The 20,072-nt window shown below is 40.2% G+C and overlaps 1 protein-coding gene across 3 annotated transcripts in view; it reads right to left on the reverse strand.

Annotated features, from left to right (window-relative positions):
• The window catches only part of INKA2 (inka box actin regulator 2), a 69,692-nt gene that overhangs the window by 36,485 nt on the left and 13,135 nt on the right, over positions 1 to 20,072 (reverse strand). Inside the window, exons 2-4 of one of the 3 annotated variants that reach the window (XM_088153268.1) lie at positions 16,305 to 16,359; positions 11,928 to 12,067; positions 5,288 to 6,615 (exon numbers count right to left, since the gene is read on the reverse strand). In XM_088153268.1, the coding sequence (XP_088009394.1) occupies positions 5,288 to 5,338 (51 nt within the window). In that variant the 5' untranslated portion in view covers positions 5,339 to 6,615; positions 11,928 to 12,067; positions 16,305 to 16,359. Of the gene's footprint in view, positions 1 to 5,287; positions 7,833 to 11,927; positions 12,068 to 16,304; positions 16,472 to 20,072 lie in introns of those variants that run through there. The other 2 variants (XM_088153269.1, XM_088153270.1) reach the window with 2 other exon arrangements.

The following is a 20,072-nucleotide window of genomic DNA, read 5'->3' on the forward strand; positions in this document are numbered from 1 at the left end:
TATGAAATAACAATGTGTATACTTTCAGAATAAATGCAATCTTAGGCTGACAAGTAAAAAGCAGGCAAGAGTTGTTCACATCTCTTGTCTCATTATTTCATACTTCGATGCACAGAGTGGACTTGATTCTCCTCTTGCACATCTATGGAATCATTGTTTCTCTTCCTGACACTTTGAAACAGCTGTGTTTCACTGACCTGTACCACCTCTGCTATAGCAGAAATTCTTCTACCACATTAAAAATATGCTAGTAGAAAACTCTGGATAGATAAAAACTAATTATCATGGAAAAGCTAAAATGCACACAAGCAGCAGAGATGATGAGCACACGTGTTGTATCTTTCATTGCTTCAGTCTATAACCATGTCCTACTCACCATATCATTCTAGATCAGAACTTTCTTCCACTGAGCTAATAGCTTAGAATTCAGTTCCCTTTCCCTCAGTGCTGGCTCAAGGGTATTTGGCATCCTAGGCCACATTGACTGATGGCGCCACCTCCCACCAATACAAAGATTTGCATTTTTTGAACAATTTAGGAGGGATGGGGTTGATGCCCCCTAATCTTTGGCACTTTAGGCCAGTGGCTACTCAGCCTTAGCCTAAAGCTGGTTCTGCTTACTCTACCTGATCAGTTCAGCTGGCTCCAGAGAGGACTCTGCAGGAGGCAGGCATGAAGGCAGCAGGCCTTTCTATCTCATTAGTACCCAATTATTACAAAATACCAAGAATACTTGGGAGGGATGTTCCTGCTGGGTTTATGAGACTGTTAGTTATTGAGAGAGAAAAAAGTAAGACAGACAGAGTAAGACAGAGGAACAAGAAACTCACTGGGTCACTGTCCAATAGGATTACCCCATTAGGTAAACTAGTGTGACATTGATCATAATGTTGCTGGAGGGAGAGAAAGGGACTGGTTACCTGAAGCTGGATCAGGGTGACTGCTTTTCCTGATTAGCTCAGGTGTGTCTGGATATATGGAGGAAATCTCCTCACCTTTTCTACTGTCAGATGAACTCAGCACCCTGGCAAATATATGAGTTGTTCTTGGCTTGAATTCTTCCTGCATCTATAATATGGCATTGGAAAGATAATTACCTGATGATATATTTAATTCTTGTTTGCTGATGAGACTGAATGATTAGGCTTCTGTGGAGTCTGCAGGGCAAATATTCTTTCTCTTAAGAACATAAGAAGAGCCCTGCTGGGTCAAACCAACAGCCCTTCTAGTCCAACATTTTTGTTTTGGTGGCCAAAGGCAATACCTCTTTTCCTCAACAGAAAATATTCAAAGTATGCTACTTGTAATTCTGGAGGTAATCAGCAATCATCAAGACTCATAGACATTAATAACCCAGTCCTCTATAAATCTGCCCAGTCCTCTTTTGCAAGTGTCTCAACTGGTGTCCATCTCTACTTCTGATGGAGTGAATTCCAGCTTATTCATTGTATAAAGAAGTGCTACTTTGGTCCCATATTATGAGTATTGGCTCACTCCACAGTTTTGGGAAGTCTGAGTGCGCACGCACACACACTCAGAAGGAATTATGGCCCTATTCACCCTTTTACATGACTAGTTAGCAGAAAATAGTTTTATGGAAATGGAGATAGAAGTCCTTGTGTTCTAACATTGTAGGAAGAGCTACAGATAGGAAGAGCTACACTGTAGGAAGAGTTTTACTAGTCATGTAAAAGGGTGAATAGGGCCATAATTCCTTCTGAGTGTGTGTGTGCGCGTGCACTCAAACTTCCCAAAACTGTGGTGTGAGCCAATACTGGATGATGCTCACAGTATAAGTCTGTGGCTGCCCTTTAGGTGCCTCCTGGCCCCCCCACTAAGCATTCTGAGGACATCCGGTCCAGGGAGCCATGTAGGCGTTTTGTTGAGTGCCTTCTTCTTTTCCTTGGTACAAACTATGTTCATAAAATGGTAGTTGTGAGAAGTCCACAAAGAATCGAATCATGCTAGGACGATGGCCTGGGAAATGGTGGCAGCAGCAGCAAAATTATTACTGGCCACACTGTTGGAAAAAATGGAATTAAGATGCGATGGTATTGTTCTTTGTACACATGAAGATGTGGCAGGAGTGTGCCAGGAACTGAAAGACCATCTCTGACATAGTTCATTGGCTGTCTCTGCATGAATGGCACGGGACAGTTGCTAGTGGCACCTACACTTACTGATGGCTGTAAAGATGCCTCGACTAACACAGTAGCGGGTCACTTTTTATTCCATTCTTGTACATCCTCATTGGGCATTTCCCACTTCCTTTCCTGGGTAAGCACACACACATAAGGATAAGGAATTTGTTCTGCTAATATTCTGTAACTCCAGCCCTAGAGTGAGCTTAGAGTTGCCCTATGAAGGCTGGAATCCTTTACATTCCAGGATTTTGCACTTCTCCTAAGTAGTATCATGATTTTTTTTTTTTTTTTTTGTAATGGCCACTTCAGTTGTGCTGCATCTACCTTATTTGTTTTCCTACTGGAAACTGACATTACACTGAACAGTCCATATTCTGTGATATGCTCACAAATTTCATGGCTTTATCCCAGGGATGTTAAGAACTGCAAAACAGGAGCCCATGGCCTGTGAATTGCCCACCTCTACCTGATATGCTTACTTGGAAGCAAATCCCACTCTGTTATAGGCATACATCACAATCGGTGGTAAATGGGCCTGTAATTCTTTTGCACCCTTGCACAAAAGCACCTATAGACTGTGTGTGACAGAAACACACTCTCAGAATCACTGCTCTGAAAGAAAATTACTTTTATGGTCTACGATACAATTAAAGCTGTAGCAGCTTATAGTCTTAAAGCACTAAAATCCATTATGAATTCTAGTTTCATCCAGCTCTGCTTGGAGTTGTTCTGTGGTGATAGTAATCTTTTGGATTGTAAAGCTCTTCCTCTCATGACTCCTGTGTGACCTTCTTTTAAAAAAAACAAAACCTGCAGTTGCTATTATTTATTCATTTGTGACATATACTTCCCATGCCTCTTCTTCGTCATCATTTTCTTTTGGACTTGCAAATGCTTTATTTAAAAGCATCCTGAATCTTCATTACTAATCCATTAGAACAAAAACTAGGGCACCAGAAGGAAGCATCTGCTGGCGGGCAAGCCTAAGCCTGTCACAGCAAGCAAGGCTTCCGTCTGAGCAGCAGCAGGGAGAAAGGGTAGAACCTTGACAGGCAGAACAAAACATCACATTTGCCGGACTCTTCCCAAAGGGGCTCTTCTTTCCACTGCAATGGAAGCAACAACTGGAGCCCAGGCAGTGCAGTCAAGTAACATCTGTATGCTACTTGGACTAGGAAAGTGCCTCACTTCCACTCACTAGGTAGATATCAATCGGTACAGCAGCCTTCTCCAAAGTGATGCTCTCCAGGTGGACTAGTCTTCAACCCATCTGTTTCCAATTAAAGTGCCTGACAGGTTATGGGAGTTGATGTCCATGACATCAGGAAGTTATCAGACAAGGACTTTTGTAGGTGGCAATAATGTAGAAGTGATCTGCCTCACACAGTTATGGTGAAAGGGCTAGGAACAAGTGATTGTAAAATAGTATCTACATCAGAAGTGTTATAGAAACAGCACTATGACTGTACTTCAGATGAAGATGTGCAAGATTTTGCAAAGCAAGGTAGGCAAGCCCTTAACAGAAAAGTCTGGGTGGAGAAAAAATTAGTTGACCGGCTTCCCTTCAGAAGAATAAATCTGTCTAAAAGAATATGGATGAAACAGGCAAGAACAAGCCAGGTAAGAAGTTAAAAATGATTGTGGGGAAGCCAAAATGCATTGTAGGGTACAGTGATGAGTTTCGAGCAAACCTCTTTGCAAATAACTCATCATGTATGCATCTTCCTTTTGTGGAAATTTACTGGCATCCCAGAGTTCTTTCATTATAATGTGTAGCTGGATTAATTCAATGCAGTTGGATTAATTCAGTACAGATCAACGTAACTATTTTCAAGTCTGTTAAGAAGGACTTCAGCTATGAAATGGAAATGCAGCCCACTGCAAATCTTAGAAGATTACACTTCAATATTGTATCCAATTTACTGGGACAATTCAGTTTTTCATCTATAAAACAGGATCATAATAAAGCCAACTCAAATGGTTGGGTGTGGGATAATGAAATTTACCTTTTTTCAAAAGTGCAACTGAGTAGAGGCACTTTCTAAATATGTCGCAGGATACCAGTCAAGTGGTATTTTGTTTCTTCCAGAATGGGTACTTAAACAGACTTAGGTGGCTCCTTTGCATAAAAATGACACTACAGAAACCGATGCAATATGAAACAAAAAAGGAAACTTATGAGAGGCAGCTAATAATGAGAAAACATCACCTGGATTATGTAACTGTCTCAGAAATGTCTATAAAGGATTTGTAGAAACCCCTATAATTATATGAAGTGTCTTGCAAAAAAAAAAATGTCTGCAAAATATAAGCAGGCATATCTGTGCCCTGGAAAAAAAGGGTCATCTGATGCAAAGAAAATTGGAAGCGGGTGTTTTATAAACCTTCATAATGCATCCATATCAGGAAGAAAGGAATGAAGTGAAGTAGGGTTATTTAGAGAGATGCCTTTTTCTTTCTTTTTTTTTTTTGCTTCGAGTAGAACTGCTTGTTAAACATGCACAAGACTCAGAAATGACTGGGATATGATGTCAATTTATCATCCTAGTCAGATACTTTCCAGTTTACGACTCATTCAGTATCTGAATGGATTACCAAATCAGGCAAAGGGTGGGGATGGTGATTATACTCTGAACAGGAAAGTTTAGGATACTGCCTTTTTGCAGAATGCTAACACATTTGTGCACTGCTACCCACTCCCTCCCCTGCTCAATACGGTTCACCAAATACCTATCAGGGGCAAATAGATTTAGTTTTCATGTCAGAGGAAAATCCAAAATGTGCAAATAGATTTTGAAAAAAAAAATCAGTAATGGGGTTGAGGATGTACCCCTCTTTGCACACCTGAGATAAAGGACACTGGAAGGTTTTTCTAACAAAGCCTGGAAAATATGCATTTTAATGAAAGGTGTGCGTGTGGAGGGGGGATTTACAGCATCAGCCAACTATTGTTGGCCCGATATAACAGTAATTAAAGCAGCGTTTCTACTGCCACAGTGTTGGCGTGGCTATTGATATTGATCTCTTGTCAGGAAAGTGCCTGAAAGTTGCGAACCCAGGCGAAGAACTCGGGGGGTTGCGCGCGCCAAGTTTACAACATTTAATCAGAATCTCCTTCCCTTATTTCCCCCTTAATGCCTTACCAACTCTTGCTTCAGACGGCGTAGATAATGATCCATGTTTTTCTTTTCCATCCTCCCATCCGAGTGCAGCTCACGAATGCTTCAGCGGCAGCGCAGACGCCGCGCCCAGCTCTTCTTCCTCAGCCGCGGCACTTCTTTCCCGCCCCGCCGGCTTAATCCAACGGCCCCTTTAAATGCCCATTTGCCGCTTCACCGCTACGAAAGCGCTCCCCCGCAGAAGATCGTAAAAACTTTTTTCCGCGGGGAAACCGCGACCGTGGCACCGACATAAACGAGGAATCAAATCGCTTTCTTGAAAAGTTCAGTGTGCACACAGGAATGTCAGGGTCTGGAATGGCAAGGCGCGGAGAGCTGCAGACAGGCGGGCGCGTTTGCTCTCTGGCGCTGCTCGCGAGTCCAGCCTGCGTTAGCGTTTAATTGCAAGAGACGCACGGAGAACCCTTTGCTTGGCAAAGCGCCAACCCCAGGCTAGAGAAGCCGCGAGCGAAGCGACGGGAAGGATAGCGCCAACGCGCTGGTCGGCAACTCGAGGCGCTCTAGCACGTGGTAGCAAAGGCGAAGCCTCGAGGAGATTTGGCAGCCAAATTAAAGGAGGTGCTGCTGTTTGCGTGCACCGGCGAGGACGTCCCACCCCGGAGGGTGGATGGAGTTTCGTTTGCAGTCCCGTCATCGTTGGGACCCACGTGCAACCGGGAGGCTGCTTCGCACGGACAGCACCTTCGCTATCTGAGGGGCAACTGGCTGATTTTAGATCCCGGACTTAAGGGCGTTGTGGTGAAGCGCTGTTATATGGTCGCATAGATCACTGTGAAGCCTACAACTGATTTTTCCCCATTCTCCCGCCATGCCAGTCTATTACCGCTGCTTGTCATTATTTGATATCCTGGGTTTTCAAAAAGTACTCTGAACAAGTGGTCTTTGGCATCCCGAATTCATCGCACAGCACCGTGACAACAGGAATAAAATGGAGTCTGCTTCTGCGGTTCTCATGTTAGAGAAATTTACTTGGGTTTTGTGTGTACATATACATCATCATCATCATTAAAAAAAAAACAACTGTACCAATGTCCAGCCACCTTCTGGGGTGGGATGTCCTTGCCCCAAGTCTAATGGGTCCTAGGCCTCCACTGCGAGGTCTAGCTGTAGCTGCGCAGAGGGTCAAGTCCTGAGGATTGCAGACGTTCCACTTCGAGTAGCAACTTGCATGTGATCCAGTTTCCAGGACCAGGGCCATCCTCACAACTACTGTACACCCTCCAGCACTGCCCAGCTGACACCAAGGACATTCTTGAGGATATAGACACCCTGGTGCAGGATCAGTTCTCACACTAAAGTAAGTAAGTAAATAAAATACAGTAAATCTCACTGCTACTTGTTCTTTTTATTCAAAGTCTTAGACACGTAGAATCAAATGCAGGGTTATAGTTCACTTTCTGAATTAAAAGCTTAATATTTGTGCCCTCATGCATACCTATACCCAACTCAAAGTTTAACTGGCCGGGCTAAGTTTGAGTTCCAGAAAAATTGAGGTGAGATGCCCATCATGCACGGTTCCTCATTCCATCTGATGGCTCCAAAGAACTGGCATACAGCTTAATAACATACACCTCAGTAACAAAAAAGCTTGGTTCATCCCACCGTGGGCTTTTATTCTAGTACTTGTCCACAGGAGTGCCATTGCCTGATCTGTGGGAACTGGCTGCTGTTTTGGGAATTGTCTTTTATTGTAAGAACTTGTCTTTTGTTGTCTTTTATATCTTGTAGTGTTTTTTTTTCCAGTCATTATGCTCCACATGTTGTACAAACTAAATTCTTCCTAAAACCTACATGGACTGTATTAAGTGAGTCTCATGGCCTTTCATGCCTTTGCCCGCATGTCAATTCATACCATTCAAATACGTGGTATAAAGCTCCACCCTGGCAATATATAATTATTGACATTACTCACTAGTGGAATATATTGTCATTAATACGTTTATACATGGTTAGCATATGATCTTATATCCTTACTGCATTCTTTAAGGGTCCACACAGTTTCAGCTCTTATAAACTATTGCAAATTTGTTTCTTGGTTTTCAGAAAAGGGATCTAGACTCTGGGTGCACAGTTCAAAGGAGTTAGTTTGGCATTGGGATTTTACATTGAAATCTACTCTAAAGCACAATCAGGCTCCAGTCCCTAATTCCCAAGATACTACTAGTTTCTTGGCCCTGAAATTTCTATCCTTAGAGTATTAATTATCTAGATTTTTTTTTTTTTGGTCTGCGCTCAGTCATTGCTGACCCTGCAGTGACTGCTTGGACGAGTCCTTGCAGTTTTCAAGGCAATTGTTTTTCGGAAGTCGTTTGCCAGAGCCTCCTTCCTAGAGCAGAGCCCAGCTGGCGAGCGCAGGAGGCGGGGTTTCCGTTGCTTCGCGCTCTTTTTGGGCGCACACGGTTTTTCGCACTTACCGGCAACTGCTCCCGACTCCTTTTTGCAAGGCGCCGCCAGCATTTTTCCTCCCACCGGAGTGAGAGTCCCCATTTATCTACTCACGTAAGTTTTCGAACTGTTGGGTTGACAGGAACTGGGGAGGAAACAGGAGCTCACCCTGTTTAACGCGAAGGCTGGACTCGAACCGCTGAAGCGTCGACCATTTCTGGCAGGCAACTTTCAGCTTCATTAAGCCACTGCGCCACCATGTCCCCCAATTATCTAGATTAGTGTTTCTCAACCTTGGCAATTTTAAGATGTGTGGACTTCAACTCCCAAGATTCCCCAGCCAGCATGTCTGGCTAGGGAATTCTGGGAGTTGAAGTCGATACATCTTAAAATTGCCAAGGTTGAGAAACACTGATCTAGAAGTATCTTCCTCAGGGTAGATTCCTAGACCAACACCCAACAGTCAAAAAAGAAAGGCAGTCTAGTAGGCAGAGGGAATCTAAATATGTATGTAGGCAGCCTGCTGTTACTGTTAGCAGAGAAATACATCAGAAACAGTCACTTTATCAGACTGTGGCAAAAGGAGAAAAAACAACAACAGTCAGATCTGTCAGGCTCCTCCTTCCAACAACTGGCAGCAGCTCATCCATCAGCCCAAGGTGACAGGAAGAAATAAGAGAGCCACACCATTAGTACAACTGTGAGCTCAGCAACTTGAACTCCTCTTATCCTTGAGCTGTTTTAATTGCTACTTCTTTGTTGTTTAAAAAAAACCCTTAAAACTGAGAGTTAGTGTCTAAAACTGCTTTTAATTCTGCCCTCTCTGTTTGTCTTGTATGTTTGAGGAAGAAGTCATTTGATCAGAGAGATTTGTAAGTTGCTCTGTGGATCTTTTCAGCTGAAAAACAGCAAAACCGCTTCAGCGAAGATAAATCTGTCAAAAGACATGATGCTATATCACTAATCTTCCACACGACCTCAGACAACATTTCAACTGGGAAATAGTAGAAAATTTTAGTACAAGCCACATCAAAAATGCTAGAGAATTCTTAAAAGTGTGATCTCCAACCAACCTACAATCAACAGACATATCAATGTTTGGTTGACTCTAACGCCACTGGCCTTTAGAAAGGCTTTAAAAACATGGTTACTTACCCAAATGCTAGGGCTGAGATGAATATTGAGCCAAGATGCATATTAATGACTACAAATGTTAATGGTGCTGTTGGTAATTCTTATTTTGATTGATTTTGGGGTGGTTGGGGTATGCCTTACAGAGTCACAAAGCTGGATGACCATATACATTATATAAATAAATAAATAAATAAATAAATAAATAAATAAATAATGTTTAAAGCCTATCTATGAACCTATCAAAAAATACAACCAAAGACTTAATTCACATGCAAATTAACACCCAGAGAATTCCCTCTCCAAAGCATGGACGTAACTGACATAATAGAAAGATACATACAACCCTTGCTAGCCGAGGAATCTCACTTCCCCACGTCTCCAGTACTGACAATGTTATCTAGCATAGTAATGAAATGTTTGCAACCTTAGAGAATTCGAACATTATGCCAACCCTGAGCTACACATATTCTCTACTATCACAGATAATACATAACTAGAAACAGTGATACCATACTTGTTAAAGTTTTCTCCTCTGTATCAGTAGATAGGAGACATGTTGCATGTTAAACTGTAATCAGTAAGATAATTTTAGATTCTAGTTTTAATAATCTTCTAGGGTCGTCTTTGAACTGGCAGTGGTTCACTTGTGGTAAACCAGATCTATAGTATTGTTGGGGGACCATTCTGATGAGCACGGCTCTGGATATCCTGTCACTAAATATCACAGCATATTTTCTGATATAAAACCTCTGGTTGCTGAGTGTTAGGAGTATGCCTGAATTTGTTAATGGTAACCTTCCATTATTTATTAGCAGGAAATGCATGCACTAACTTTGAGTCAAAGAAACCAACATTCTGTTTCAAATGGTGTCAAAGAATTTGTGAACATCAGAGAGAAAAGGACTACAGGAACAAGAGGAACAAAGACCAGCCATGGCTTAATGCTATGCCTTATCCTCTTAGGCATATGAAACAAGAAAGAATCTTGCTCTTGTTTTCAAAGTTTGTTTATTTATTGCTGTTAGAAATAGAAATGTAAATATTTAAGAAATGAATGGGTATACAGGCATGCCTTTTACTTGAGTCCTCATCTTGCAGTTGCACAACTTTCAATGTTTCTATTCTGAGTTGATAGTCCACTCAAATTTAAATCTTTAAGCTAGAGCTACCACATCTGGGCTACAAAAATCCAAATGACCACTAGATGGCAGCAAAGCTTAGGTTTTATCTACTGTATCTCTTTGCTGCCATCCATGGTAGTCTTGTTTAAGGTACAACAAATCATTTCCTGGTTTTTGCTATACGAAACTATCATGGCAACTCTGGAACTTGCTCAGTCACCCTTACTAACTCACGGCAAAATATATGGATTCCCTCTGTCTGAGGTGATACAAGATGCTCTATTGTCTTTGATCTAGAATGGCATATTGTACAGCAGCCCAGTTATTTTAGGTACTAAAATCATTTTACCGGTGATTTAAAACACTGAAATTATTCTAGGACTTGTTTGTTTCACTGACATGCTCTTAGTCTCTTTTATCTAAGCCCACATTTGCCCTCACAGCTGGAATTATGTTTTGAGAGACCTACATCTTTTCTTTTTTTAATGATCTCTTAAGGGAAGGGAGTGGGAAACCTTCTGACATTCACAGCAGGTATTGTCTTTACCAGTGGCTTTCAAATAGGAACATGCTGTGTGAAAGCCTTTCCTTCTTAGATAATGGAAAAAAATCTTATCCAAGTCATCTCTTTGGCATTTTTTCTTAAAATCTGAATGACAACACAATATATAGATTCAGCATTATATTCATAGTAGAACTTGTTACTATAGTAATCAGTGAAAAGTAATATTTATGTTTGTGAAACCTGAAAACCTGTTGTGATACACACAATTCATAGATCTGGCAGAACAAAAGGATGACTGGATGATAATAAATAACAAGGTAGAAAAATACATCTAATTTCTATTTGATTCTCTAATCCTCTGGAGCAATATCAAGGTGACACACAGATTTGGGGATTTGTACTCCACACACAGAAAACGCCACATTTGGGAAGGTTATGCTATATGGTATTGTTTTAAGTGAGATGAAATCCAGCTGTTGAAAAACTGGGTTCTAGCAGGGACTTCACGGATACACATACCTTGCTTGTAGAAGCCAATTACTTCTTTGCCACTATCCCTTTACCTAACTATAGGAATAAAGAGAGGCTGGTTGACATTCATTGACATTTGCATGAACTTACTCAACTGATACTTGGGTATTTTGCAGTGGTGTTCAAGATAGCAACTGTGCTTTATGGTGAATGGCTACCCATTTGCTAAAAGCAAGTTGCTGCAATGGGCAAACAGGAAAAAAATATGTTACCTAAGGGACCGCCTCTCCCCTATGACTTCAACCTGTCCCACCCATTCACACAGAGAGGGCATGCTTTGGACCCCCTCAGTAAAAGAACTCCGTCTAGTGGGGTCCAGAAGGTGGGCCTTCTCTGCGGTAGCCCCCACTCTTTGGAACACTCTGCCCCCAGAGGTGCGATTGGCCCCCTCACTCCTGACCTTCTGAAGGACCTTGAAGACCTGGCTCTGTCACTTGGCCTGGGGTGGGGAGGGAATATCTCAAGCAGGGAGATGGCTAGCCCCATAGTAGCCGGCTGTCCCCGGCCCGATTTTCCATCTTCTTGGATTTTTCCTTTTTAAATATTGTTTTAATTTTATATATATTATATATTTTATATATATTTATAGTTTTAATGTCTTTGTAAGCCGCCCAGAGTCCCCTATTGGGGGGGAGATGGGCAGGGGAGAAATCCAATAAATAAATAAATAAATAAAATAATAAATAAAAATGACTGGCACAAGCAAAGCAAGTGGGGGCCTATGATGTTTGTACTGATCTGACGTGGATGCAATGCTGCTGTGTTCCCACAGTGTTGTCCTCCTTGGACAGCCAACGTAATTCTCTCCTGGCTAGGTTGAAAAACAATTCAAATTACAAAACTTTTATTTTGCCATTTGCAGTGCTGGAACTCTGTAGGGTTTGAAAGTAAGTTAATTTTCCCTTTGCAGAAACCCCTACTACCTTACCCACTTTCCACTGCTTGAATTTGGAGCTTTATAGTCAATTTCAAAGGGAATCTTCACAGTGAACCTGATCTCAGTTTTTCCTGCTTGTGTAAGCGGCAGCACCTCATCAGATGGCAGCAACTGGGCCAACCTTGTGTGGTCTAGAAAGCAAAGTAGAATAAGATGTGGTTAGTACTTGGATGGGAAACACTAGGCACTTCCAGGGCTATAGGCTAGAATGGGAAGTTACAGAAACATCCTGAAAGAAAGGTATGGCAAGACAAGAGGGGTCCATGAAATAATAAGTCAAATTAATTCTAAGGACTTAATTTATATAAGCAACAATTAATCAGCAAACCCAATTTTAATCATTCTAATCAAATCCTAGCCAGGTTCACAATTCCATATAAAGCATTTTAGCTTGCCTTTCTGAGTTACATCCACAGCATGCACTAACTTCCAGCTTTTATGATGGCAGGTTTCATAAGAGCATGGTTATACAAGGGATCAACATGTGCTGAAAGGTTTTAAAGATTTTTGGAATAATAACGTTTTCAAGCTTTTGTGCAATGTTTGCTACACTATGAATTAGTTAAAGTTGTATCTTGAATAAGAGCCAACACCAAAGAGTTTGCCTCCATTTATGCAGTTTTAAATTTTACTTTTCCCATGGATGCTTTTTGATAGAGAGCCTGTCTTTTTATTTTGAACTTGTGAATATGGTTATTGTTTAAGCTTAACTCTGAAAGGAGGAATCATGAATGGATATAAATATTAAAGTGAATGAGTCAATTGGAACTATTGTAACATTTCGAGACCCACTGCTATTACCACGATATGGAGAAGACCAATTGTATGGGCCTATCTCTAGACACTGAAATGCTGCTGATCTTAAAAAGAAAGCTATCAAGGTACTAGCTAACATATTAAACATATCCAGTATGGCTCTGGAAAGAAGAAAAATACACAGAAAAGAAGTAGTAGCTGGATAAACTTTCCATTGTTGGCATTTCAATATCTTTCAAAACCTGCCTATTTAAAGATTATGTCTGTTCATAGGTGCTCATTTGTAACCACAACAACGCCAAAATATACATCACAACATTTTGACATAAGTTTTGCCCTTTCATACTTGCATCACAACTTTGTATGCAGGTATTGAGGGATGAAGTTTGCTTCATAAAGTTGCAACACATGCTCTGTCTCTGCCCCCCCCTCAAACACCTATGCAAACACATTTAAAACACCTATGATCTTCTTCCCTACTATTTTTATATATGAGTGAAAGATAAATATCAGATATTAGGTAAGTAGATAGGTGGAGCAGAAAAGTAACTATGGAGACATATTTCAATGTTCTTGTTTGTTTTAATACTAGTAAATAAATATGTGGCATCTGGAATGGGCTGCAGCTATAAGTTACATATTTAGAAATGACTCCCACATACAAGGTATTGTGGTATATATGAAAATGTGATGGGAAAACCTGCTCTCACAGTCATAACTTCCTAAGCTGCCTGTCTGTACTCTCCAGTGATGTGACAATGATTTTCCTCAGTTGTGTCAGTTTCAAAAAAACAGGGTGAAGGGCACTGAACAAAATAGGCCCTGGGCAGCCTAGGATTCCTTTGGGAATGAACCTGGAATAACATGGGCCAGCATCTTGGGTGGGCATTATAGCCTTTTTTCTCACATTAGCAGGAAGGTGGGGAAGACATTTAAAACAAGAAATGCATAGCTAGTGAGTAGTGATAACTTCCTTGTGTAATAATTAACAAGCTTTAAAGTGCATGTGGTTTTGACTGTGCCTTCCACTTGGACAGTAGAAGATGAAGGAATAGCAGAATGAGGATGGAGAGCTGGAGCCGTTCATCTTTCTTAGAATACAGATTTCAGAATTTTGGCATAGAATCCTACTGCATATTTAGTGAAGCAGTTTATTCACCTGAAACCATTGGGGCACACTTGGAAGCATGTATATGGCTTGATACTTTAATTATGCTTTAGTAAATGCCCAACCTCCAAAGCCTAAGGTTTTCCCTGATTCCTACTTTCTTTCTATCTCACAAGTGGGAGATTTCCCAGTTTCAACTACTGACCAAAAATCAAAGTGCAGAAGCCACAACCCCACTTCCAGAACCCATCTGATTTTCCTGGCCAGCTGAGCTTTCCCTATAGTTCATTCAGATTTGGGTACGTATCTTCCCTGGCTTTGAAAGGATGTCAGATAGAATGTGGCAACTTTGAAAAGCAACTAATTAGCTGCAGTCACATGATGCTTCGCTTAAAGACCACACCGCTTAATGGTAATTTTTTCAGTCCCTATTGTGGTCATAAGTCAAGGACTACCTGTAGTGAAAAAGGTGAAGTCTGTTCCTCATATTCTGAAGCTGTAGCAAAGCATGCTAAAGGTGAAAGTAAGGCCCAACCAACACAGTGAACTCACTACTGAGTAAATATGCATATGACTGTTACTTTCTAGAAAGTGGTTGTGTATGCATACTGTATATTTTCTCTGTATCTTGGATGATAACTTCTGAGGATGAGGCATTTATTTAAAGAAGGTATATCATGCTGAATGGCAATATTTTTTAGTTTACTGAACAATTTATCCTCCTCCTCCTTCTCTTCCTGGCAGACTTACTTTACACTATTCTCTGTGTTGCTGAAACCATTACTCATAAATTTCATCCTGAAAAGCACTCAAGATTCTGATACAAAAAATGAGGAAACAGATGGATATGTATAAATTGAGGATGCACTGAACTCATGTTCTATATTGAGACCATTAGGTAGTACCTCTTTAAGTGAAATTCATAGATATCCAATAGAGGCCACCATGGCATCATGTGAGTGCTGACTTCCCTTGATCCTCTGTGGACACCCATGACACAGCTCCCTGAATTAGCAAAGATCCTGAAAGTCCAGTCCTCTTTATATCAGGAACTTCATACTCCCCTGTGCTAGGCAGCAATGCAGCCAGTGTGGAAGGTGAGAGTTAAGAGGGGACAAAGGCCTTTAGGATTCTCTGGTTTCCAGAAAGTGGCAGAATCTGGGAAAGACAGTGCATCTTCCCCTGCCAAGGCATATTATTTGCTGGGAGCTGTCCAGTGTCCTGCAAATCCCACCTGAACCTAGTTGCCAGGCTAAGTCAACTTGGGCTGAACATCTGTCATGGTCATGGTCATGTGATGTCAGTATTATCTAGTGGATCTATTTCAGACATACTCATTAGCAGCAAGTAGGAGAATGTGGCTGAGAACAGAGAGAGAGAGAGAGAGAGAGAGATCCTATTGCGTTAGGTAGGGATTCTTGCATTTTATGTTATAAAATATCAAGGAATTTGATCTTAAAATATACTGGCCTAAAGGTTCTTTAAAATATGCTTTAAAATGGTGGTATGGTCATCCTAATCATTAAAGTGTTTATATGATGATCCATTTTCCAGTATCTTCAAATACTTGGATTTGTCAAAATATCCAAATGATACAGAAGGGAAAGTGGTAATGGATAGAAATCAATGGTGACTAAGTAATACGGGTGGCTATATTCTTATTTGCCTGCCCCAATAAAGTTCTTGGGTTCCTATGGAATAATAAGGATCCTATGGGGCATCCTATGGGCTACTGAAGGCAGGCTGAAATGATGTCAAAATATCTGTTTTTCTTTCTTTAGAAAGAAGAAATGAACCTTTTCTCCCTTACCTTTACAGATGAAGAAAGGAAGGTATAGCATAAAGCTACAGCAGAGGGAGAAGTGGAGGGGCTGCACTACGCCTTTAGATTTGCTGAGAAATCAGTTCCATTTTCCTTCACCATGAATACTTTAATTCAAACTAGCCATTTGGAAAACTTCTGCAGGTTTAAGGATTAGCTTCTTAAGCTCACTCTCCCCCTCCACCCATTTCTTTCGCTATTCTTTTTTTTTCTATCATGTAAACTACAAGCAAGGGCTACTGTATTTTGTGCATTATTCATCTTATCTAAGCAGCTTTGAGAGTTTTTCTGGCAAAAGAGGATGAAAATGTTTTTAACACTAGGTAAAAGTTTGTCAGTAAATAAATAAAGGTGTAGCTTGAATCCTATTTGGATTTCTATAATGGCAGATTGAGAAATTATGTGCAAAAATCGTTCCTGAATAAAAAATATATTTTAAAAAAGTACAGACACATAATCTGCGTCCCTGGCACATGAGTCTTGATGCAAAAGCACTAGCATGACTGTATCTTTATGCAACAGTGGTGTTTGCCATGCTGCTTTTTTAGTTAAAACATTTTCTATGAAAGGGCTGTTCTCTCTGGTTCCATCTCCCACAACGCATATGGGGAGTGGCACATGGATTAAAGGCTGTAAAGGTGATCGTGCAGCTATAGATGGGGAAAGGCAATTCTTTACATACTTGGATCCAAGCCAGATAGCTACCAAGCTGTTGAGAAAGTGCAGCTGAGAAAAGCCTGAAAAAAATGACAAAACATTAATCAACTATAATTTCTATCATGCATTGTTAAGTCTTATAGTCTGAGTTTGACTGTCACAGTCTGACTAGTGATATAATTAACTGCATAATTATTAATCCATTTTCTTGCATTTCTGTGGAATATTAATAAAATGGAAATTGGCTGCTTACCAGGATGTTAACATTTCATATTCAAACAACACATATTTATTCTAGTGATTGGCCAATTTGCATTTTAGATTATTGTTATTTCATTTTACATCCCCCAATTTTGCTTGCAGTGTAATTTCAACCAGTACTTGGCTTTCATATTTAAAACTATTATCATTAGTTGAATCATTGCAATGTTTTTGATACACATATCTTTTACGTACAATGTTCTAAAGTTTTCAAAGTTGCTGCAAATTACCAGTCATGACAGAAATAGAAAAGCCATAGATGAATAGTAGCTCAACAAGGCAAACTGTGCAAAAGCAAACATTTCTAATATTTTGAAACATTTTCCCAAAATTAAAAATAGACTGTTGCAGGATTTTATCACTTCCAGAGGAGTTTTTAGTAGAAATTAACATTGGACACAAAAGTTGTCAAAACACGTATGCTTTAATTAGTTTGAGAATCGGACTATGTCCAGACTTTGGCTTTCTTCTACATTTTTTTTTTAATTTTCAAGTTTTGTTGTCTATAGAACATTGATGTAACATCACAATTTATCTGTATAAACTAGATTACTGCAAAGAAAACTTACAATTTAATCTAGTAGGCAAATTGTACCTGGATGTCCTCTAACTTCTACATGTTTGTCCTGTCCATCTCACCTTCATTTCCCTTCTATCTCTCTCCTGTTCTCTCCTCTTAACTCAGTGTTAATAAGCAATTTGTATGCATTGCTTTATTCACCTGTATGCATATTTTTCCAGGAATATGAATGCGCGCACACACGCGCACACACACACACACACACATATATATAAAACACTATTGTGTGTTACTTGTTTAGTCCTTTTGGTATCAGCATTCCTGTTTAGGTTGTGTTTTTGTTTGCAGTTTTCCATAAAAAGAATAACTTGGACATTATCTGCTAAAGATGGGGAATCTCCTACTTATGGGTCTAACACAGCCACCAGGAGTCCATTCAGCCTGCAAGCCAGACCTCAACCCAGCCTCTTTACACCCAGACCAGCAAGTATTATTTGTTCTTTTCTGTGATAAGGGAATGGAACTCTTGAGAGAAGTGGTTTCTCTCCTTAAAGCACTACTCCCTGACATCATCCAACTCACTGGAGCAAGTGTAGAACAGAATTCTATCTTTAGATACAGTTCTCCATCTCTGATAGAAGACAGGAGATTTTGACTGATTATAGATTTTGATACTACCCCAGGATACTGAAGAAACTAGGAAAGATGATTGCAAAGACTGCTGTCAGTAATCTTTGAGAACTCCTGGAGGACTGGTGAAGTCCCAGAAGACTGGGAGACAGCAAATGTTATTCAGATCTTCAAAAAGGTGAAGAAGAAAACTACAGATCTGTCAGCTTGACAACTATACTGGGAAAAGTCTTCAGACAGGTTATCAAGCAGGATGTTTGTGAGCACTTGGACAGGCTGGAGTAAGCAGGAACCAGTGTGGGTTGTCACAAACAAATCATGCTTGTCTCTGATAGAATTACTAGCTTAGTAAATCAAGGGAATGCCATAGACAGTGTACTTGGACATCAACCAAGATTTCACCAGAATCCCTGATGATATTCTCCTTTATGAAATGGTAAAATATGGAGTATATGATACCACTGTTAGATGGGCTCACAGTTGGCTGAATGATTGCATCCTAAGAGGGCTTACTAATGGCTCCATTTCATATATGGCACAGTGCTATATCTTAAGCCCTGTGCCTCCATTTTTATCAGTGACTAAGATGAGGGAGTTGAGAGGACACTTATAAAGTTTGAATATGGCACAGAACTAGGAAAGGCGGCTAATATTTTAGATGAAAGAAACAAGATTCAAAAAGTTTTAGATAAGCTTAAGCAGTGGCCGATGTGAATAGGATGGAATGAAACAGGGAGAAATGTAAACTTCTGCATCTGAGTAACAAAAATGTATGGCATAAGTATAGGATGGAGGAGACCTAGCCTGGCATTAGAAAAAACAAAAAGGATCTGGGTGGCCTTGTTGGCCACGTTATACTGTCTTGAAGTGCATTAACAGGAGCATAAAGCCAAATCATGAGAAGTAATTATTCAACTCTGCTCTGCCTTGGGCACATTTCAAAAAGTTCAGTGACAAATTGGAGCAAGTTCAGAGGAGGCTACCAAGATTTTTAAGGGTCTGGAAACCAAGTCCTATGAGGAACATTAAATTATCATGGTATATTTAGCTGACAGAGAAGATGACTAAGGGAGGATATGCTAGCAATCTTCCATAACTAAATCCAGGTGCCCCCTCCATACTAATGTTTTTTTAAGTTCTCTTGACTGCATTCATATTTATATTTAATTTTTTGTGCTGTTTTAAATGTTGGCTGTTTTTATTGCTGTTAGCCGCCCAGAGTCACTGATCTGAGATGAGCGGCTATAGAAATTGAATAAATAAATAAATAAATAAATAAATAAATAAAATAAACAGCTGTACCATCAAAGAGGGTGTGGACATTTTATCTATTGCTGCAGAGGGCAGGACAAGAACCTTGTAAACCTACAAGGTAGGAGGTTCAGGCTAGACATCATGAGGAACTCCTAACTGTATGAGCTGTCAGCTGGTGAAACAGGCTGCTACCTGACATGGTGAGTTCTTTGCTAGAGATTGTCAAAAAGAGGCTGAATGGTTTATCAGGGAGACATGCTATAACAGATCCTGCTCTGAGCAGATTAGACTAGATTCTGTCCATCTCTTTGATTCTATAGTACCACTTTTCCTTTCTCAGACCTAGTACATTAGAGCAGTTTCTTTCAAGGAATAATTCTAGCAACCAATGTGATTTTACAAATGTGGGCTTTTTGGGATGCATATGTCATCATAGGAGAAGAACCATTCTGTTTAAAGAATCAAAAACCATTCTTAACCAAGATAAAGAAAAAAACAAATCAGGACAAGCCTTTTCTGCCTCCTTTGGGAATATGGTCCAGTGCAACAACAACAAAAGAATCCATTGAACTGTTCATTGGACAGAAGGGTGGGTTAGCTCTGCTTCTGGAATATGTATAGTGGGCAAGGTTCATTCCAGGAAAAGAAGAAACAAAACTCTTTCTTCAAAGAGACCCTTGCTGCAGTGGGCACATAAGTCATTTTTACAATTATAAGATGGACAGTTGCCACCTTAAAAAGCAAGTCCAACCTCCTCTGTTCCCAATATAGATTTTTTGCTACCACTGGAAGATATAGCATAGCAGAGGTCATTCCTAACTTAGGCTCATCATAGATTCATTGAGACTGAAAAACCCAAATTCACTTACAGCAGTACCTATGGCAGAATTTTTAATCTCCATTTAGGATGTGACAATTCTCATCTCCAGCATTTTTTTTTTTTTTGGGTGGGTGAGGGGATAATCTGCCTTCTGGGATGGAAATTCTAGCAACTGTATTTCTAATTCAAGTTAAAGCTGCTTTAGAACCTAAAATCAATTGTATGATTCACTGCAGTCAGATGTGAATATATTTTCTACTAGCATAACAGCATGAATTCTGGGGACAGCATTTCCTTCTGCTGCTACT

This window comes from Python bivittatus, unplaced genomic scaffold (genome assembly GCF_059951505.1).
Source record: "Python bivittatus isolate LINGU-HERP-01145 unplaced genomic scaffold, Pbiv_v1 ctg000700_np1212, whole genome shotgun sequence".
Classification (NCBI taxonomy): Eukaryota; Metazoa; Chordata; class Lepidosauria; order Squamata; family Pythonidae; genus Python; species Python bivittatus.